Raw genomic sequence first — 20,825 nt, 5'->3', positions numbered from 1 at the left:
TAGTTGCATCTGCTGAGTATGTTTCTTAGCTGCTGCATAGTGAGTGTACTTGTCGATGTCTTAGTGTGAGGAATCTAGAGCAAGCATTAGCCTTCACAGTTAAGAGGTATGATAGTGAGCTGTCAACCTCCATGCTTTCAGCCATATGTGGTTGATATTTTTAAGGTCAACTTTGGGTATTTTCACTAATATGTGATACATGCAAACACACACGCGCGCGTATATTGTTAGTTTTCATTTGTTCAAAACAAAATAAGACAGTTTCACATTTGATCGAGAGCTCATTTGATATGAACCACAAATGACTGAATCACATTTGCTTAAAAACTATGTAGAAAATTACCATTGGTATGCTTTTGGAGTACAGGCAATATAATGCATATTAGTGTTCAGTATTAGTTGTTTGCTAATGGCCACAGTGTTCTTTTTCCTCTGCAGTTGTGCAGTTATAGAGTTAGTACGTTTAAGTTAGAGGATGTGCAGTTGGACTTCAGTGAAATGCAGTTTGGTGTGTTGTGGTTTCTGTGAAATGTGTTTGTTTTAAAATCAGATATGTTACTTCATTTTTTTTAAGATCAAATGAACCATAATCATGATATACACATGCAGACATATGGAAGTGTGTGTGTGTGTGTGTGTGTGTGTGTGTGTGTGTGTGTGTCTCTGCCTGCTTCAGTAGACAGAAATCCTACTTACCCGACTTTCAAAACACCGAGACAAAAAAGGTGAAACTCCAGGCGACCAACAGCTCGGTACACCAGCAGATCACTACTGGTAACTGGCTCACCCAACCTTGCATACACACTAACACCAAAGGAGAGAATCCCCACACCCCCTCACTAAATATACCACCTCTGAGATCGCACTACCACAGAGGTGAAGGGCAAAGGTCAACATGCTGGCCAATTGGTTACTTACCTGTAGTGATCTACCAGTGTTCCGACATGGTATATATAATAAAATGCACACCCATTCCTGGCAGACTATGGTTTATTTTCTCTTCTTTTAATTTATTTTTATGGATATCACTTTTTAAATAGGTTGTAATAAAGATGTTTAAAAAAATGTTTGGGTTGGAGGCAGTTCCAAAGTAAGCCTGTTTGTTCCACAGTTGATCAGTGATGTGGAAATTTCTACTTAAGGACCCCTTGTACAGGAACATTTAGTGGCCAGTGTGTTCACTGTCGAGTAATTGTGAGGACATTTTATGCATTTCTCCTCCAATTCCACTCATTCCAAAGGCATTGCTTATGGTAAGAAAAGAAGACAAAACTCCTAAAAAAACCCTCAAAGACCATGACATGTCTGATTCTTCCAAATGATGTGGATAACTACAGAAGAACCAGTAAGTTTCCCTGGCACTACATACTGCTAACCCTGCGAGATTGGACTGTGATCTACAGTGTCCTCAAGGGACTTTTGAGGTACCTTAATTGCTTGGAAGCATGTCTTAATATTTCCTCACAGCCATTTCTTTGTGTGCTTAATTGGTCTGTATGTTATCAGGAGGCAGATTATCAAGTTCCAAAAGGTCTGTCTTAACCAAATTAAGTAGATTTTCATACTGGTGCAACAGAATAAAAATTAGCTCAATTTAAATCCAACCATGTGTGTTAGATCTACCATGAGCTGGCTTATTTTTCAGTTAGAATCCACCTGTCTTCTGTTTTAGTATGCTATTAGATTCCCTAACTTTCTGCCTCTTCTTTATTGAATTTGATTTTGAAGAGTGCATTGCACATTATTCCTTCCCCAGTATTTTCTCTCTCCAATGTGAGACCTCAACTTTGTCATCATGTTGACTACTTGCTTATATCATTTTTTATTGTATATTAACTATTCTTTTGTTTTTAGTGTGCACTTTTATTTTGTATGTTTTTTGTGTGTGTTCACATTCTGGGCTGAGACTGAAATTAGTCAGTGGGATCAGTGCTGCACGACAGTTAACAAGTTGTGTAAATAAGTAAGTACATAACTTATTCTACCCACTCTCTGCTATTGAAACCTGTGTATATACAGCTGTATTGAAATGTTTTTTTTTTTTTGGAAGTCTTTTTTGATGGATCCCAAATCAGCTAGGATGATTTCTGAGATCTAGGCCTTTGGACACAAAGAACTTTATTGTACAATGAGTATTTTTTTAATGTTAGTGAGCTAGCTGCATAAGGTTGCATGTTATATTTGCATTTTCTTTTTTTGTTTTGTTTCATTTTGCCTTATTCTGCCTTGTTAACTTGGATAGAACACTTATCCAGACAGACCATTTTCATGTTCAGCCCAAGAAAGGTAATACAGCCAAATAAGTGTAATGAAATAAATATATCTGTATCCTCACTAAAATCTGTACGGTTCAGTTTAAGTAAAGCATTCAAGAAGTTTAAACAGAATGATGATATCTATCGTTCTTTCCATCTCAACACAACATGGAATTGGATGTGAATGAATACTTGCAGTGGTGAAGAAATATAGTTCCTTGGATTTTTTTTTTTGTTTGAACATGTAGAAAGCTGTGGAAGATGGTCCAGCTTTAAACTCCAGAAATTCTCTTGTTGGAATGCATGGTAATAGAAAATAATTTTATTCTTCTCTGAGGGTAGATCACGAAGCCTGAAAAGGTACAATGTGCTAAATTCCTGCATGATGCTGGAGAAGCTTTAAAGATGTTAATATTTTTTTGAAGTGAAGAAAAATAAAATGGCAATAAGATAAATATATGTGGTATTGGGAGCCTGGAAAGAATCTGCTTAGTTGTACTTATTTATTCACAAGCTTAGGAAGTTTGCCAAGAAAGTATCACATAAGAACGAATACTAATGCTGAGTCTGTAATACATTCTCCAATGTGTAGATAGCAGTAACTCCCAAGAGATAAAATAGAGCAGATAAGTGAAGCAAGTAAAACTCAAAGGTGTCTCTAAGCAGTGCGTAGAACCACAAAAATGGGTGAATATAGTATGGTCACTGTTGTAAAGCATGAAGGATTCACATTTCATTAATCCACAAGACCGAAGTAAAGTGATTGAGAGAACATTACCTATTTTTTTACTGTTGAAGAAATGGTCTGACCAGTAACAAAAACTAAATGTTTTCTGTACTAGTTGCAAACCAGCTATTTTTTTACCATTTAAAGCTTGAAGACTAGTGCTTCAATTCGTGAACATTTAATATGAGGTTTCCAAAAAGTACAGGTTCCATAGAAGTTTTTGGTGTTTCACCTGTTACTAGTGGTGTTCCAAAGAGCTGTTGTACAAGAAGCCAGAAGCTTGGAAAGTGTTATACACAACTGATAGTTGGTTACTGTGCAGTAAGACAGGACAGTGCAACAATAGACTTTTAAAGTTTCTGAATAGATTTAGACATCGTTATTTTATAGTAATTAAGAGTAAATTTAAAATGAGTGACCTGTCAGAAATATATGGGTCATATTCTGATTTCAGAAGACTGAACCCTGATGTAGAAAAAGTAGTTCTTTCTTTGACAAATAGGCATTATACAAGTTTCTATAGATGCATTGTCTTGTAGAATTTTTACATGTTTTGTCCAAGAATTAAGCTATGACTAGGAGCGTTTTCAAATGATCAAAAAAGCTAGTTGCAGGTGCTGTTGCAGTTAATACTATGAATTACCCAGTTGTATTGTAACTAAATGATAGTACATTGTAGCTTTGTAGAATAGTGATTCTGTGAGTTTGAACAGATCATTTGACTGCGAGTCAAAAGCATTTACATATGCACTAAACATGGTCAGATAAAAAAAGAATTGTTAGCAATAGTGTTGTTGTGTCTTTCGGCTTTTCCCGGTTAGGGGTTGCCACAGCGGAACTTCGGTCCGCTAATGATTGATAGTTGATTTTTACGTGCCGAGTTACCAATCCTGACGCACAACCTTCAATGAAGGTATGCCCATTCACGCATGTCTCAACGCAGAAGATGCTCTAGCTGAGAATCGAACCAGACAGCGTCTTACTGTGAGGTGACACATAGTGATGGATGGGATAAAATCCATGAATATCTGTGCTGCAGTATTCACACACTTTTGCATAGCATATTCAGAAGTGTTTGCATAAGCTATCCTTACCAAGATATTTTACTTAATTTATAGAAGTGTGGTCTGAAAATGAAATATAGACCAAGTAAGGAGATACTAGAGAAAATTAACTGCAAAAAGAGTTGGATATTATTTGGTTAGTACTGCAGTTAAGTGACAAAAACAAAAAAAGAAAATAATTTTGGAGATGTTCTGACCATGACATAGTAGTGCAGTTATTGGAAAGTTTTACAGTGAGGGGTTGACTAGACCAAAAAATTGCTGCAATTAGAAATGTAGCCTTGTTTTTCCAAGGCAGAAATACGTTGTTTGCTGGGCTTAATTGTTAGTGCTGAAAAAAATAGTTTCTAGTTAATTGAATCAGTATAATACAAAGTTGATCCTTTTCACTACATACTGTAACGGTAGTTCAGAAGTGGATTATAACTGATGTGCTTCATGATTATTCTGGTGATTGAGATTCTTTTGGTGAAGAGCCAACTGGGAATTGGTTTGTTCCAGTTCAAAAGCTGTGTATCTCACTGTCAGACTACTTGAAATAATCAGCCTAATAGACTTGAGTATAAATATTGTTAGCACTTTAAAGTCTGTAGTCTTGAGACAGGGGACACCCAAGTGTTGTATCTGACATTGATTCACAGTGCAGGTTTCAAGAATTTAGCATATTTGTGAGTGACTGGAAATTTAGATATATAACATCTTGTCCACAGCATTCACAGTCTAATGAGCTGTTGGAGAAAACTATCCGGACAGTGAGGACTCTTGTGTGGCAAAGCTGTGCAGAAGCTATATGGTGGCATCATTTTGGAACATACAGGTACCTTCATTTTCAGGAATTCAGTTTCTCACCAGGTCTGCTGTCAGGGAACAGAAAACTGAAAAGTGGATTACATGCTTCACTTATAATATATGGAAACATACACTTACTAAACTATACCAGTATGTAAACAGCTGCTTAATTGCAACTATAACCAATAGAAGCAAACAATGGCCATACCTCAGAAACAAATCCCCCAGCTAGAACTTTAATATCTGCAAACTTTACAATAAAAAGATGATGATATTGGCTAAAAGTTAGCTATGTACAGAATGATTGAGCCCTTATTAAATTAAATGAACAGCTCAGGTACTTAACCAAGTCTAGCAAATTCAAGTTCAAGGTGAAAATAGGAACCCAAGCAAAGTATAATCACAAGGCCTTTTAAGTTATGTTCATAGTCGCAGGAGCACAATGTAACAAAATGCTGAGCTGATTATAAATACTTACAATGAAACCAAAGAGATAGTTGGCCTAGTTGGCTGATAAATATAGCTCAGACTTTACCCCTGCCTCCCCATCTCATATGAACTATCTAAAACTGACTTGCCACCAGCATTCACACAGGACTAAGTCTTGTTAAAGCACTTGGCAAAAGCAAAAAATACTGCATCAGTTGTTCCTGACAATATCCCGGGTTGCATCTTGAATAGAATGAAGCTTGATTTAGACAAACCCATAACAGCACTGTTCAGCTTGAGCCTCCATGCAGGTTTGTACCAAGTGAATGGACAACAACAGTTATTCCCCTACATAAAGGAGGACCTTCCACAGACCCAGGCAGTTTACAGCCCCTTAAGTCTGACCAACCTCATAAGTGAAGCCATGAAAATAATTACCGTGGAATTAATCAGCAAAGATGTAAGGAACATCCAAATACTGGACCCATCTCTGTTTGGATTTGTCAAAGGGAGTTCATGCTTTCTCAATTTTTTTTTTTTAAGGTCACCAAATCAGAATTGTACAACCTCCTACCTTGACTTAGCCAAGGCATTTGAAACCATTCCCAACTCCAGCATAGTAGAAAAGCTTAATAAACTTGGAATAAAATCCTTCATCACTCTCTGGATTGCCATCTGGCTCAGAGATGGGACTCAGGAGATCAAAATAGGGGTAGCTGCCTCCACAGAGAGACCATTCGCCAGTAAAGTTCTCCAGGGTTTGGTGTTGGGACCTCTTCTATCTGGCATGTATTTCTTAGAAGTAAAAGTCAATAAAAAGGGCCATGGTTAACTATGTTTACAGATGACTGCAAGCTGGCATCAGTAATTGAATCCCCAAAAGACTTGGCCATACTACAAGCAGACTTGTCACAAACAACTGGTTCTGGGCTCAAGGACTTGAGCTAAATGCCATAAAAAAGAATCATCTCCTTTGGAGAGTTGACTCCCTTGGGTAGCTACATTGACAATATACCCCTAAGATTTGGTTGACCCAGTAGTTTGTGATTTGGAAACTTGTGCACAATGATTTAACTTGTGGCCAACATTGATGGGGATGTCATTGTCCACTTTATTAGCTCTCTTTAGGCCAGTAAGTCAGTACAATGCACATTGTTGAAGTATCTGTCCATGCACATGCAACAGCTAGATTGCCTGTAGAAAAAACTTGCAAAAAGGATTCCAGACCTAAACAGTTTGTCCGACATGGACTACTTTAAACTTAAGTGCTGTGTTTGGTCTCTTTTTTTACAGAATGTCAACATGTGACTTGTGTTTAACATGCAAGGCGTCCTCTGGCCCATTACTGATGAGCATATTTCACATCCCCAAGTCATATTTCATCAGAAGTACTCAATCCAGAGACCTAAACCTCTTCTGCAAAATTAACTTAATGGCTTGGAGTGATGGGTATGTCTCTCAGAAAATGTAAGTGCTCTGGAACAGACTCTATATCCATGTAAAACAAAGTACATCCCTGACTACATTTAAGCATAACTTGGAGCAACAGATATGAAATAGCAACTTTGCTGAAAACTAACTCCTGTAGTACTAATGGACAGAGGCAGTTCCTAAATGCTTTATCTCAATGCACTGGTCCCCTCCAGTTATCTTTAGAGGCAGCTTCTAAATGCTTTATCCCAATGCATAGGTCCCATCTGAGTTTTGATCTCTGGATAAGTTAATTTTAAGCATTAAATGGGATTATTGGCTTGCCTATAAATGGCCCACAGTGGCATTTAACCAATGAAAATTAACACAGAATGAATGAAATACTAGTAAGTCAGCATAGATTGAAATACTGTTATTTTGCAAACTGCAGGGGACTACCAGATTTATTAGTTGGAGACAGAATGCAGAAACCATAAACTGGACACAAGCAGAGTTAAAGGGCAAGAAGTGAAGCAACAAAACTAAGAAAATGTTAACGGAGCAATGTAGCAGTTAAATATTTTGACCTCTGCCATTTTTCTTTAATGTCAAAACTAAAACCAGCTGTAAAGCATTGCAATTTACGGATGTAACAATATATGCTACCCCAGTTCTGTTGCAGTTATAATATGCTTTAGACCCAAATGATTTATTTAATTGCATCAAACATAATATTGGGCCTTTATTAATATATTAGCACAAGCTGCATAGCCAAGAAGAGTAGATGACCTTCACTTTACTGATATTACCATACATGTGTACACCAGTTATATATTTGTCCTATAATAAGCTCTTCAAATTTATAGTGCTTTTGTTGACAAAACTGTATGCCGCCTCAGCCTCTTTAAGAAGATCTAAGTATCTGTTAATGATATTCCAGCTGCTGGTCACAATGTTTATGCCATAACTATCAAGTTCAAGAATGGCAAAATTCTTACTAAAATTTTTATATACATCAAATTAATACATGGTAGAGTAACTGTTAAAATTGGAGTGAATTTGGCATACCTGTGTTATTTTAACTTATTTGCTGTACTGAACTTGTCATCATTACCTAATCTCAAGGTGGCTATAAGATGCCCTCTGGAAATGTTAAATTTCATCTCTGATGGAAATTGACTTTCGTAATTTAAACAGTTAAATATTGGTTTTCATTGCAATGGGTTATGAAGCTTAGAATCTGTGAATCTGGATGTAATAGGTACATCCAGCAAATCAACCTGAAACTCTAGCTTAGGCCAAAAATGTAAAACAGGTCTGCTAGCATTTATTTCTTCTAAATATAAATTGTCTGAATCACTTTCCCCTTACAGAAAACAGGTCATTGATATAACATTTGTAATAACATTTTTAAATATGGGTATATTATATAAAACTTGTTCTTAGTTCTCAGTACAAGGTTAGCAAAGATTGGTGCTGCAGTGGTATCCATGAACACATTCTTTTATCTAATGAAGTAAATTTACATTAAAACAAAGAAATTGGATAATCTAACAAACTAAAACCTGCAGTAAATCTTTACAGTTCTCTTAATTTATTCAATGTCTCTTTACTGGGGAATCTTTATGTATAGTGGATCAATGTCAACTGCTCTGGATTTTTTTCCTTTTTATTATTCTTTCAGTCACTGTTCTGTGGTATTAACCAAATAGCTGGTTGCTCGTTCATTTTTATTAAATAACTCCTTGAATAGTCTGTTTCATTTCAGAACATAACCATAGTATGTTAAGTAATAACATCGGTAAGGGCACCATATGTAAGATTTCCCGAATATGATTTGCAAATGTTTGTGGTCCGTCTCCACCTGAATTTTTTAGCACTGACATATTGATGGATTTTCTAACTTCCATACATAATTACTAACCATTTTTTTTATTTGACTATGTTTTGTGCATGTGCAAGTCCCAGAAGTGTTGCAGCAGTACTGTATCAGGAAGATAGGGCTTTGAGAGCCTTGACAGTGAAGAGTTAGAGAGATTTTATCCAAGAAAAGCAGTAGTGCAGCAAGAATGTTCCAAAAAAGGAGTTTGTGGTAGCAGTTTATTGTGAATTTTCTTGTAAAGGAGAGTGAAAGTTTCATGAACAATTTGGTGGTGATATGAGTCATGAGTCAGAGCAGGACAGACATGTTGATTTGCAGTCGTCAATTAGAGATCCAGTAAAGTTGTTTTGTTTTCAGATGTGGGTTCTAATAGCTTATTGGTGGTATGAATTGTTCTGTGGCATTTACCAGTTAAAGCATGTGTATGTAGCTGAAGTGGAGTAGTTTTTGCATAATCAAGTAGCCATAGGACTTGCTAAACACCAGATATTTGAAATAAGGAAAAGGAAACAGATGTTTAAACATATTAAGCAGATGTTCATCGTGTTACACTGCTGCAGTCACTACACTTGGGTTATCCTGACATCAGGCGGTCCCGCAGTCGGCCAGAGTTCCAAAGTCTTGGTCCGGCATCTGTTGCTGTCACCTCCTCCCTGACATTGCGACAGGGGTATATAAGATGCAGCTGACGCCATTTTCTTCAGTCTTTCTTGCCGCGCGGTGCCGGAAGCAAAAGCAGTTCGCAAGTGCCGGTCGGCCATCTCCTGAGATTTTCATTCCAAATCCAGAACCGAAGTCTTCTACAAAGCGAAATACACCGTTGGGGAAACTTTTTCTTGCCTCAGACCGATGTCAGTAAAAGCTAATAACTGTATTTCTTGCGGGAAGCAAATGCCTCATAAGGATTTCCATTCCTATTGTATCCACATGCCTAGGCCCTGACCACGACATTACTGGTTGTCAGTTTTGTGCTAGGTTTAACAAGCGCACTATTAAACATCGGTTTGATTTTGCCTGACATTATTTTGGTAGAAAATTCAATTATACCATGCCGTCGGAACTTCCGACGACCAGAATACACAAAAAGCGCAAAGATAAGGATAGGCACCCGAGGCCCAAAACTGACGACGAAGCCTCTTCTAGGCCAGTCACCGGTTCTCCGGTTTTCAGTGAGGCGCCTTCGGAGCCCCTGATGACCGCTTCTGTAGAACCACAAGCCGCCTCTGACTCCCACGTGGAGATGGCTGGGCCTTCGGACGCACAAGCTCTTCAGCATACTGAGACTAACCTTTCAGAGGGATCCGAGTAGCTGAGCAACCCACAGCTACAGAGGGTGTCTTTAGACCTATTCAGTTAAGCATTAAACCCTCAACGTATAAGCCTCATTTAAAGTCAAAGAAACAAATTCAGCATTCTCCAGGACAGGCCTCCATGCCTAAGAAACAAATGCTCAAAATGGCCGAAGACCTAATTACTCTCATCAGGGGGTCCCATCCCCCTCCTGATAAAAGGCCTAGACAGGATGCAGATTGACTCATCCAGCCAGGTGTCCATCTCTTCTGATTCATCCTCAGACTTAGGATACTCTTTATCCCCTTATGAGGATTCTGATGCTGAGGAATCAATTCCATCAGCCTCACCGCCTGAGGACTACTCCTTTGGGGAAACCCTACATACCATGAGGGAACATTTCCACTGGGAGGGCAAGGATTACTCAGAATCCAAGAAAAGGCTCGGAGACTTCTTTTTATTATCTCAGCACAGACCCCTTGCTATTCTGCCAGTGTTAGATATTGTCGATGCTGTGTATAGTGAATCCAGCTTAAATCCTGATTCCTTACCTCCAGCCCCTGTTAAACCTGACAGATACTACAGAGTCCCCGACTCACATAAATTTCTGTATAAAAGCCCTGCAGGGTGACCCTGAAACTATTTCTCAGGGACCCAAAGGAGTTAAGGCCACATCAGCCAAGAATCCAGTTCCCTCTGACAGAGTTTCCAGAGCATTAGACAGATGGGGAAAGAAAGTATATACATCTGCAACTTTAGCAATGAGAGCCTTAAATTGCCAGTTTCACATGCTAAAATATCAGCAATTTTTACTGTCTCAGTTAAAACAAAAAATGCTTCCAGAATCAGATCCTCCTAATTTTAAAGAAATGCAGGATTTATTGCATGCAGCTGAACAAGTGGGAAAGCATACTTTGCAATGTGGTTTTGATTCTCTAGAGGCCTCCTGCAGAGCAGCAGTTACAGGCTCTGTTATTAGAAGACATGCTTGGTTAAAAGAACATACGTTACCAGATCATGTTAAAGCAAAATTATTGGATGCACCTTTGCAGCAGGATGTGTTATTTGGAGTTAAGGCAGAAGAGGTATTAAAGAAAATGGAGGACAAGGCAAAATCTATGCCAACGGTGAAGGATTTCTTACAGGTTCAGCCTCCTAGTTTCAGCAGAAACTGGCCAACTAAGAATTGGTCCTTTCCAATTACAGACAGACCTCAAAGGGGAAGATACAGACGTCCAAGAGGTAGAGGTCAAACACAAGGTCCTTACAGGCCGCGACAATGGGTTGTATCAGGCCAGAAAGAAGGGGAAGATGGGCCACAACCATATAAAGAGCAGCTCCAATGACTTCCCACTACAGCTGCCAAACAAATCCGTCTTGGTAGCCCCCCTTGGGAGGAAAACTGGCACTCTTCTACCACAATTGGCAAATGATCACCAAAGACAAATGGGTTCTCAACATTGTATTTCAAGGTTACAGGTTCCACTTTCACACTCTGCCAAGGTTGAAAGGAATGCCAAATCCGCCACCAAATCAGTGGGCAGAGGCTCAAAAACAAATTGCAGCACTCATGGATATGAGAGCTATTCAGAAGGTACCATCACAGGAGCAAGGACAATGATTTTACTCAAGACTCTTTCTGGTACCCAGAAAGGGCAAAGCCTGGAGGCCCATTCTGGATCTTTCATCTCTAAACACTTATCTGGATGTTCCGAAATTCAAAATGTTAACATTACAGCAGCTTCTAACCATGCAGGGCAAGAAAGCTTGGCTCGTGACCTTGGACCTCAGAGGCATACTTGCATGTCCCTATCGGACAAAACTGCAGAAGATACCTCAGATTCATAGCTGGTTCAATGCACTACCAATTCTCTGCACTGCCCTTTGGCTTATGTACTGCGCCCAGGGTCTTCACAAAGTGCCCCTCACCAGTCATTGCATTTTGCAGATAGAAAGGAATTCAAATTTATCCATACCTGGACGACTGCCTGATTTCAAGCAGAGAGCAAGGACACTCTTCTAAAGCATCTGGCATTTGTAAAAAAGTTAAGTTGCCTGGGGTACACAGTAAACGAAAAGAAATCAAAACTAGTGCCCTCACAAGAGATTATATTCCTGGGTGCCAACTTGAACACAGTGGCCCAGATGGCTTATCTCATGCCAGACAAACAAGGACAACTGACTCAATACTTTCAATTGATGGCAACAAAGACCCAGCTCCCTGCAAGAAAAATTCTGCAGGCCTTAGGTTACATGGCATCCTGCATACTACTAATTCCATATGCCAGACTGCATATGAGGAAACTACAATGGTACCTAAAGAATGTATGGTCTCAACACTGTCAAAGTTTGGAAACAGTTATACCACTGATCCCTTGCCTTCAACAGGAGTTTCAGTGGTGGGCTCAAGCTTTTCACCTCAACAAGGGACAGCCTTTTACACAACCCACAGCCATTCAAACACTGACAACAGATGCATCGGATTACGCCTGGGGAGCAGACACGGCAGGCAAATGTATTCAAGGCATGTGGACCGCAGAACAAAGGCATCTTCACATCAATCAAAAAGAGATGCTAGCTGTACAAAATGCGATTATAGCTTTCAAGGACCTGCTGCATCCAGGACAACTACTCCTAAAGACGGATAGCACCACAGTTATGTGGTACGTAAACAAGCAAGGGGGCACTCACTCCTACCCCCTATGCAGGCAAACTATGACCTTATGGAACACCGCTATAAACCTTCAAGTTCATCTGCAAATGCAATTCCTGCCAGGAGAGAAAAACACACTGGCAGACGACTTAAGCAGAAACATCATGGATCCCCATGAAATGGGAGTTAAATCCATTAATATTCAGAATGATAACACAGAAATGATGGAGCCCAGACATAGATCTGTTTGCATCCCCAATAAACTGACAGCTACAAAAATTCTGCACAAGGAGTTACCATCCACAAGCATGGAAAGTGGATGCCCTCTCATTCAGCTGGAAGAACCTACAATTATACGCTTTCCCACCACTACCTCTCCTGCCAAAGGTTCTCATAAAAGCCAGGCAGGAAGAGCCAAAGATGATCCTGATTGCACCAGACTGACCACGCCAGCACTGGTACCCAATCTTAAGGAGCTTAGCACAAGAACCACCCTGGATTCTGCCTCAAATCCCACATCTGCTGGCTCAGCACAACAAACAAATAATACACAGCCAGCTAAAGACCTTAAACCTAGCTGCATGGAAGATTCCTTAGTCAAGCAAGCAACACCTCTCTCCAAAGCTGTTATGGATGTCATTCTGGAGGCCAGAAGGCCTAGTACCAGGAAAGCCTATTCGGATAAATGAAAGAGATTCTGTGCCTGGAACCAAGTGCACAGCCTTGACCCTCTTGTACCAAACATTCCTCAGATACTACAATACTTAACTGAGATGCTGGACAAAGGGCTCTCCTTCTCATCCATCAAGATCCACGCCTCTGCTATCTCTGCTCATTACAACACGGATCCACCAATTTTCTCTAATCCTCTGTTAAAACAGAACCTCAGAGGGGCTAAAAACATAAGACCGCCCGTAGAGCCCCTACTCCAACTTGGGACCTCAACTTTGTTTTGGAGAAGCTAACTTACCTCCTTTTGAGCCAGCCAACACAGCAGAATTAAAATATATCTCTTGGAAAACTGCTCTGCTCCTGGCAATAACATCAGCACGAAGAGTTTCAGAATTACAGGCTCTAATGGCAGTGGAACCTTTCCTCATTTTCCACCAGGACAGGGTGTCTTTATGAACTAACCCTACTTTTATGCCATAGGTGGTATCCAGTGTGGCTCTAAACCAAGCTATTCACCTGCCAGCTTTTTATCTTAAACCACAGAATAAAGGGGAGAGACTACTACACTCTTTGGACATTCACAGGCAGTTATACTTCTACTTGGACAAAACCAAAGCTTTCAGAAAATCTGAGCAATTATTGGTAGCATATGCTGCAGGAGCACAGGGAAAAGCCATTTCAAAATGGATAGGACATTGTATACGTTTCTGCTATACATACTATGGAAAACCTGTACCTAGCAGCATTAGATCTCACTCCACCAGGGCAACAGCCACTTCAACTGCCTACCTCAGGGGAGTACCTACCAAGGATATTTTGGAAGCAGCAACTTGGAGTTCTGTACACACCTTCACCAAGCATTACCATCTGCCTCTATACTCTAAATCCAGAGCTGGCTTCGCCACTGCAGTGCTGCAGGGCCTTATAGCCACCCCTAATGCCTTATAGGACCAGCCACCCTTCCTCAGCTTTGGGATTCTACCCAAGTGTAATGACTGCAGCAGTGTAACACGATGAACATAGTACAGTTTTGTACCTACCATAAATGTAGATGTTTGAGTGTAGACACTGCTGCAGTCCGGGTTACCCTCCCTCCTTCCCCTCTTACTGGCTGGTACATACCTATGTCTTCTACCCTTACTGCCGATGGGGAGTATTTGCTGGTAGCTGTAAGTTGTTTTTTGCTTTTCTTATGTATGTTTTATTAGCAGTTGGAATTGCCTACATATTTAGAGGCACCTGACATCTGGGGCAAGAAAAACTGAAGAAAATGGCGTCAGCTGCATCTTGTATACCCCTGTCACACTGACGTCAGGGAGGAGGCGACAGCAACCAACGCTGGACCAAGACTTTGGAACTCGGGCCGACTGCGGGACTGCCTGACAGCAGGATAACCCAAGTGTAATGACTGCAGCAGTGTCTACACTCGAACATCTACATTTATGGTAGGTACAAAACTGTACTTTAGAACAAGTGATGATAAGGCACTGAGGTGAAATTTGAGATTGTATGAAATTTTGAAAAATTATGATAGGTTGGACTTCATGGACTATGCACAAAATAAGGTAGTGGAATAGACATCGTATAAAAGATTCCTAGGGGAGGGTAATATTTTAGTGTTTTACAAATACTAGGGTCTGATACTAAATATCTGAAGGATGACATCATTGAATTATTTACATAGTTTGAGAAATAGGAAGTACTGTGACATTTGGACACCTGGTAGAAAGTTATCAGTGGTTGGTTGACCACTATATAGATTCATAGTTAGTTGCTAGACTTGCAGTCCAAGGGACCTTTAGAGAACCTCACCTAAATTCTCAGTTGCCTCCAAGTACTGCCTGGTTTAGTGACTCACTCAAGGTCACACAGTAGGCAGATGTGAGGACCAAGGGAGTGAAATCCTATAAAGCAGGATGTACAGCTCTCAGCCCTAACCCAATGTGCCAGCTGGCAAACTTGCATTTTGATTATTTTTGGTGAGTCTGAAACATTGACTCTGACTTGTGGAAGCATTGAGTATGAAAGCAAAGAAGGTTAAAAGTATAAATTCACATTTCCCACTACCTTGAAAGAGTTTGGAACTAGTGGTGCAGTATTTTTGTAAGCATAATAAAGCAGCGGTAAAGATGAAGGAACTGTTGCTGAGAGGAGTAAAGTCAAAGGATGAGCAAGAAGAGATGTGGATGATTAGATTGGGAAACACTGAGACAGTTGGACAAGTAAAGGTCAAGTGAGGAAGAGCAGATGTATTGACCAGAACAATAATTGTGTGCAATCTGTAGAACAAGGTGGTGTGAAAGAGTGATACCTGGCTTGAAGGTGTAAGGATGTTGCACCAATGTTCTGGTTTATCAGAATGTGTATTGTTGAAAAGGATAGGTTTTGCATGTTGTCTGATGTTCTTCATGTTTCACTGTTGCAGTCATTACATTTGCGTTATCCTGCTGGCAGGTTGCCCTCAGTCGGCCTGAATTCCAAAGTCTTGGGTCCTGCATCGGTTGCTGTTGCCTCATCCTTGACGTCAGGTCGCCAGGGGTATAAAAGATGCAGGTGACGCCATTTTCGTTAGTCTTTCTTGCCGCGCGGTGCCCGAAGCAGACGCAGTTTGCAAGTGCCGGTCGGCCGACTCCTGAGATTTTCGTGTTCGAGTTTCAGATCTGAAGTCTTCATTAAAAGCCAAGTACTCCGTTGGGGAAACTTTTTTCTTGCTCCAGACCGATGTCAGAAAAAGTTAATTGTGTTTCTTGTTGGAAGCAAATACCTCATAAGGACTTTCATTCTTATTGTATTCCTTGCCTAGGCCCCAATCACAATGTTTCTAGTTGTCGGTTTTGTGCTAGATTTAACCAACGCACTATTAAGCGTCGGTATGATTTTGCATTAAGCTATTTTGTGCAAAGATTTAATTATACAATGTTGTCGGATAGCCATCCGACTACCGGAATTCACAAAAAATGCAAAGAAAAAGGCAACCGAGGTCCAAAGCCGATGACGAAGCTTCTCCTAAGCAAGTCGCTGGTTCGCCGGTTCTCAGAGAGGCGCTTTCGCAGCCCCTGACACCCACTACTTTAGAGTCACAGGCTGCTACCGACTCCCATGTGGAGTCGACCAGGCCACTGGAAACTCAAGGTATTGGAGCTTCGGAAATTATTCCCTCAGATGGGTCCGGAGCCGCTGAGCAGGCATCTGCTTCTGAGGGTGTATTCAGACCTAAGCAATTATATATTAAACCGACTTCAAAGGCAAAGACTAAAACTCCTTTAAAGGCAAAGAAACAAATTCACCAGCCACATGGACAGGCCTCCATGCCCAAAAAGCAGATGCTCAAAATGGCCGAAGACTTAATTACCTTGATTACCTTAATCACCCCTGTTCACATCCCCCACCTGATAAGAGGCCTAGGCAAGAGACAGACTATGAATCTTCAGATCAGGTTTCCATTTCTTTTGATTCCTCTTCTGATCAGGAATAGCCCCCCCCCCCCCCCCCCCCCAATGAGGACTCTGATGCTGAAGAATCAATTCCTTCAGCTTCTCCTCCTGAGGACTACTCCTTTAGGGAAACCTTGCATACCATGAGAGAGTACTTCCACTGGGAGAGACAAGATTTTTCAGAATCTAAGAAGAGGCTCAGAGACTTCCTTTTACTACCTCAACACAGGCCTCTAGCTATTCCACTTGTGTTAGGCATTGTAGATGATGTGTTCTCAGAGTCTAGTCTGACCCCTGACTCCTTACCTCCAGCTCCTATTAAGCCGTCCAGATACTACAAGGGTCCCTGACTCTCATAAATTTCTTGTCAAAACCCTTACTGCAGACCCAGAAACCATGTCTCAGGGTCCCAAAGGGGTCAAGGCTTCCACTGCAAAAAACCCGACCCCCTCTGGCAAGGATTCTAGGGCACTGGATATTTGGGGAAAACAGATTTACACATCTGCTACCTTAGCTATAAGGGCCTTAAATTGCCAGTTTCATATGCTCAAATATCAGCAATATATCATGACACTGCTTAAACAAAAAATGATGGCAAATTCTGAATGTGCAGAAAAGAAAGAAATGCAGGATTTATTGCATGCAGCTGAACAAGTTGGAAAGCATACTTTGCAATGTGGTTTTGATTCTCTGGAGGCCTCCTGCAGGGCCGCTGTTAATGGTTCTGTCATTAGGAGGCATGCTTAGTTAAAGGAACAAAATCTGCCTGATCATGTTAAAGCAAAATTATTAGATGCTCCTTTACAACATAATACCTTGTTTGGTGTTAGGGCAGAAGAGGTGTTAAAGAAAATTGAGGACAAAGCTAAATCTATGCAAACGGTCAAGGATTTCTTACAGGTACAGCTACCTAGATTTAGCAGACACTGGCCCACAAAGAATTGGTCCTTTCCAGTCTCAGACAGACCTCAAAGGGGCAGATCCAGACGCCCAAGAGGCAAATCACAGCTGGAAGGTTCCTACAGGTCTAAGCAATGGGGTGCTTCTACCTACAAAGGTGGAGAAGACAAATCACAACCATATAGGAAACAGTCCCAATGACTTCCCCCTGCCCACACCAAGCACTTATCTTCTGGCAGCACCCTTAGGGGGAAAACTAGCACTTTTTTCACAAAACTGGCACATTATAACCCAGGACAAATGGGTTCTAGACATAGTGTTACAAGGCTACAAGTTTCACTTCCATACCCTGCCAAGGGCAAACGGTTGACCAGACCTGCCAAAAAATCAATGGGCAGAGGCTCAAAAACAAGTCGCAGCTCTCATGGGCATGAGGGCTATTCAACAAGTACCACCGCAAGAACAAGGACAAGGATTTTACTCAAGACTGTTCTTGGTACCCCGAAAGGACAAAGCATGGAGACCAATACAGGACCTATCTATTCTAAGTACTTTCCTGGATTTACCAAAATTCAAGATGTTGACCTTGCAGCAGCTTCTGCCCATGCTGGGCAGCAGGGCTTGGCTCATGACTTTAGACTTAAAAGAGGCATACCTGCATGTCCCAATCAGACAATCATGCAGAGGATACCTCAGATTCAAGGCTGGCTCAAAGCATTACCAATTCTCTGCACTGTTCTTTGGCTTATCTACTGCGCCCAGGGTCTTCACAAAGTGCCTGGCACCAGACAGAGGAATACAAATATATCCTTACTTGGACGACTGCCTCATACAAGCAGAGAACAAGGACATTCTACTACAGCATCTGACATTTGTGAAAAGACTTTTAACATGCCTAGGGTACACAGTCAGCAAAAAGAAATCAAAACTAGTACCCTCTCAAGAGATAATATTCCTGGGTGCAAGTTTAAATACAACTGCCCAGATGGCTGATCTCACTCCAGACAAACAAAGGCAACTGACTACCTATTTCAAAGAAATGGCAACAAAGGCCCAGTTATCTGCAAGAAAAATTCTGCAGGCTTTGGGCTTCATGGCGTCCTGCATCTTACTAATTCCATATGCAAGACTGGATAAGAGGAAAATTCAGTGGTACCTAAAAAGTGTCTGGGCACAACATTGCCACAGCCTGGAAACCATGATTACTCTCATTCCCTGCCTGCAACAGGAGTTTCGATGGTGGGCAAAGGCATGTCACCAAAACAAGGGACAGCCATTCTCACCACCCCCAGCCAGGCAGATCCTAACTATGGATGCATCAGATTATGCCTGGGGGGCACACATGGCAGGAAGAGGCATTCAGGGCACCTGGTCCACAAACCAAAAGCATCTACATATCAATCAAAAAGAGATGCTAGCTGTTCAAAATGCCCTGACAGCGTTCAAGGACATACTTCAACCGGGACAACTACTGATAAAGACAGACAACACCACGGTCATGTGGTACATAAACAAGTGGGGGGGTCACTCATTCTTACCCCCTTTGCAGACTAGCCATGGCTTTATGGGACACAGCATTGACTTACCAAGTTCATCTGCAGGAAAGGAAAATACACTGGCAGACGAACTAAGCAGAAACCTCATGGATCCCCACGAGAGTGGCACCTGGATCCACAAGTCTTCAGCATGATAACAAAGAAATGGGGATGCCCGGACATAGATTTGCCTCCCCTCACAACAATCAACTAAAAAAATTCTGCACAAGGACCTATCACAGACAAGCTTGGAAAGTGGATGCCTTATCTTTCAACTGAACAAACATCAGTATATGCCTTTCCTCCACTGCCTCTCCTCCCCAAGTTACTCCTAAAGGTCAGAAGAAACCAAAAATGATTCTGATTGCCCCAGACTGGCCACGCCAGTACTGGTATCCAAGCTTACGGAACTTGTCCCAATGCCCAGCCTGGACCTTACCTCAAATTCCTCATCTACTATCCCAGCAAAACAATCAGATTCTGCACAGCCAACTCAGAACTCTAAACCTGGCAGAATGGAGGATAATGTAGCCATACAAACCACATCTCACAGTAAAGCTGTGATGGATGTCATTTTAGAAGCCAGAAGGCCTAGTACTAGAAAATCCTATGCTGGGAAATGGAAGAGATTTTGTGCTTGGAACCAAGCTCAAGGAACTGATACAGCTGTCCCAAATATTGCTAAGATTTTGCAATACTTAACGGAGATGCTGGACAAAGGCCTATCTTTTTCATCAATTAAAATCCATGCCTCTGCCGTTTTGGCTCCGTACAATACAGAGCCACCACTCTTTTCTCATCCTTTATTAAGGCAGTACCTCAGATGAGCCAAAAACTTAAGACCTCCAAGGAGAACGCCAATACCTGCATGGGACCTCAGTTATGTCTTGGAAAAACTCACCTTACCTCCTTTTGAGCCAGCTGCTACTGCGGTTTTAAAATTCTTATCTTGGAAAACAGCTCTGCTCCTAGCAATAACTTCTGCAAGACGAGTTTCAGAGGTGCAGGCTCTCATGGCTGTGGAACCCTTTATCATTTTTTATCCAGACAGGGTCTCTCTCTGAGAACAAAACCCTACATTTATGCCTAAGGTGGTATCCACTGTAGCCCTTAACCAAACTATTCATTTGCCAACATTTTATCCAAATCCACAGAACAAGGGGGAGAAAATTCTGCATTCTTTGGACGTACACAGACAACTTAGATTCTACTTGGACAAAGTTTTCAGAAAGACAGAACAATTACTAGTGGCATATGCCACAGCATCACAGGGAAGGGCCATCTCCAAGCAGACTATCTCAAAGTGGATAGGTCACTGCATTCATTTCTGCTACTCACAGCATGGCAAACCAGTGCCTAAGGGCATTAGGCCACATTTAACCAGAGCTGCAGCCACTTCTGCAGCCTTTCTCAGTGGAGTACCAACCAAAGACGTTTTAGAGGCCGCTACTTGGAGTTCAGTGCATAACTTTACAAAATATTACAATCTGCCTCTTTACTCTAAATCCAGGGCAGGCTTTGCCACTGCAGTTCTGCAGGGCCTCATAACCACTCCTAATGCTGTGTAGCTCCAGCCCCCCAACCATAGCTTTGGGACTCAACCCAAATGTAATGACTGCAGCAGTGAAACATGAAGAACATAGTACAGTTGTGTACACTTACCATAAATGTAGATGTTCGAGTGTATTCACTGTTTCAGTCCAGGTTACCCACCCGTCATCCCCCTTACTTTTGCTGTAACTTATCTTTACTTCTCTATTCTATACAACCTAGGTGGTGTATTTG

The 20,825-nt window shown here is 41.2% G+C and overlaps 1 protein-coding gene across 1 annotated transcript in view; it reads left to right on the top strand.

Moving 5' to 3' along the window:
• Positions 1-20,825, top strand: part of RAF1 (Raf-1 proto-oncogene, serine/threonine kinase) — a 2,753,658-nt gene that overhangs the window by 808,636 nt on the left and 1,924,197 nt on the right. Inside the window, exon 6 of the mRNA XM_044078072.1 lies at positions 6,263-6,291. Within this exon, the coding sequence (XP_043934007.1) occupies positions 6,263-6,291 (29 nt within the window). The remainder of the gene's footprint in view (positions 1-6,262; positions 6,292-20,825) is intronic.

This window comes from Protopterus annectens, chromosome 7.part0 (assembly GCF_019279795.1).
Source record: "Protopterus annectens isolate FY-2018-M chromosome 7.part0, PAN1.0, whole genome shotgun sequence".
NCBI lineage: Eukaryota > Metazoa > Chordata > Ceratodontiformes > Protopteridae > Protopterus > Protopterus annectens.
Note: the sequence above shows the minus strand (reverse complement) of the source record. Positions and strands in the feature narration are given on the sequence as shown.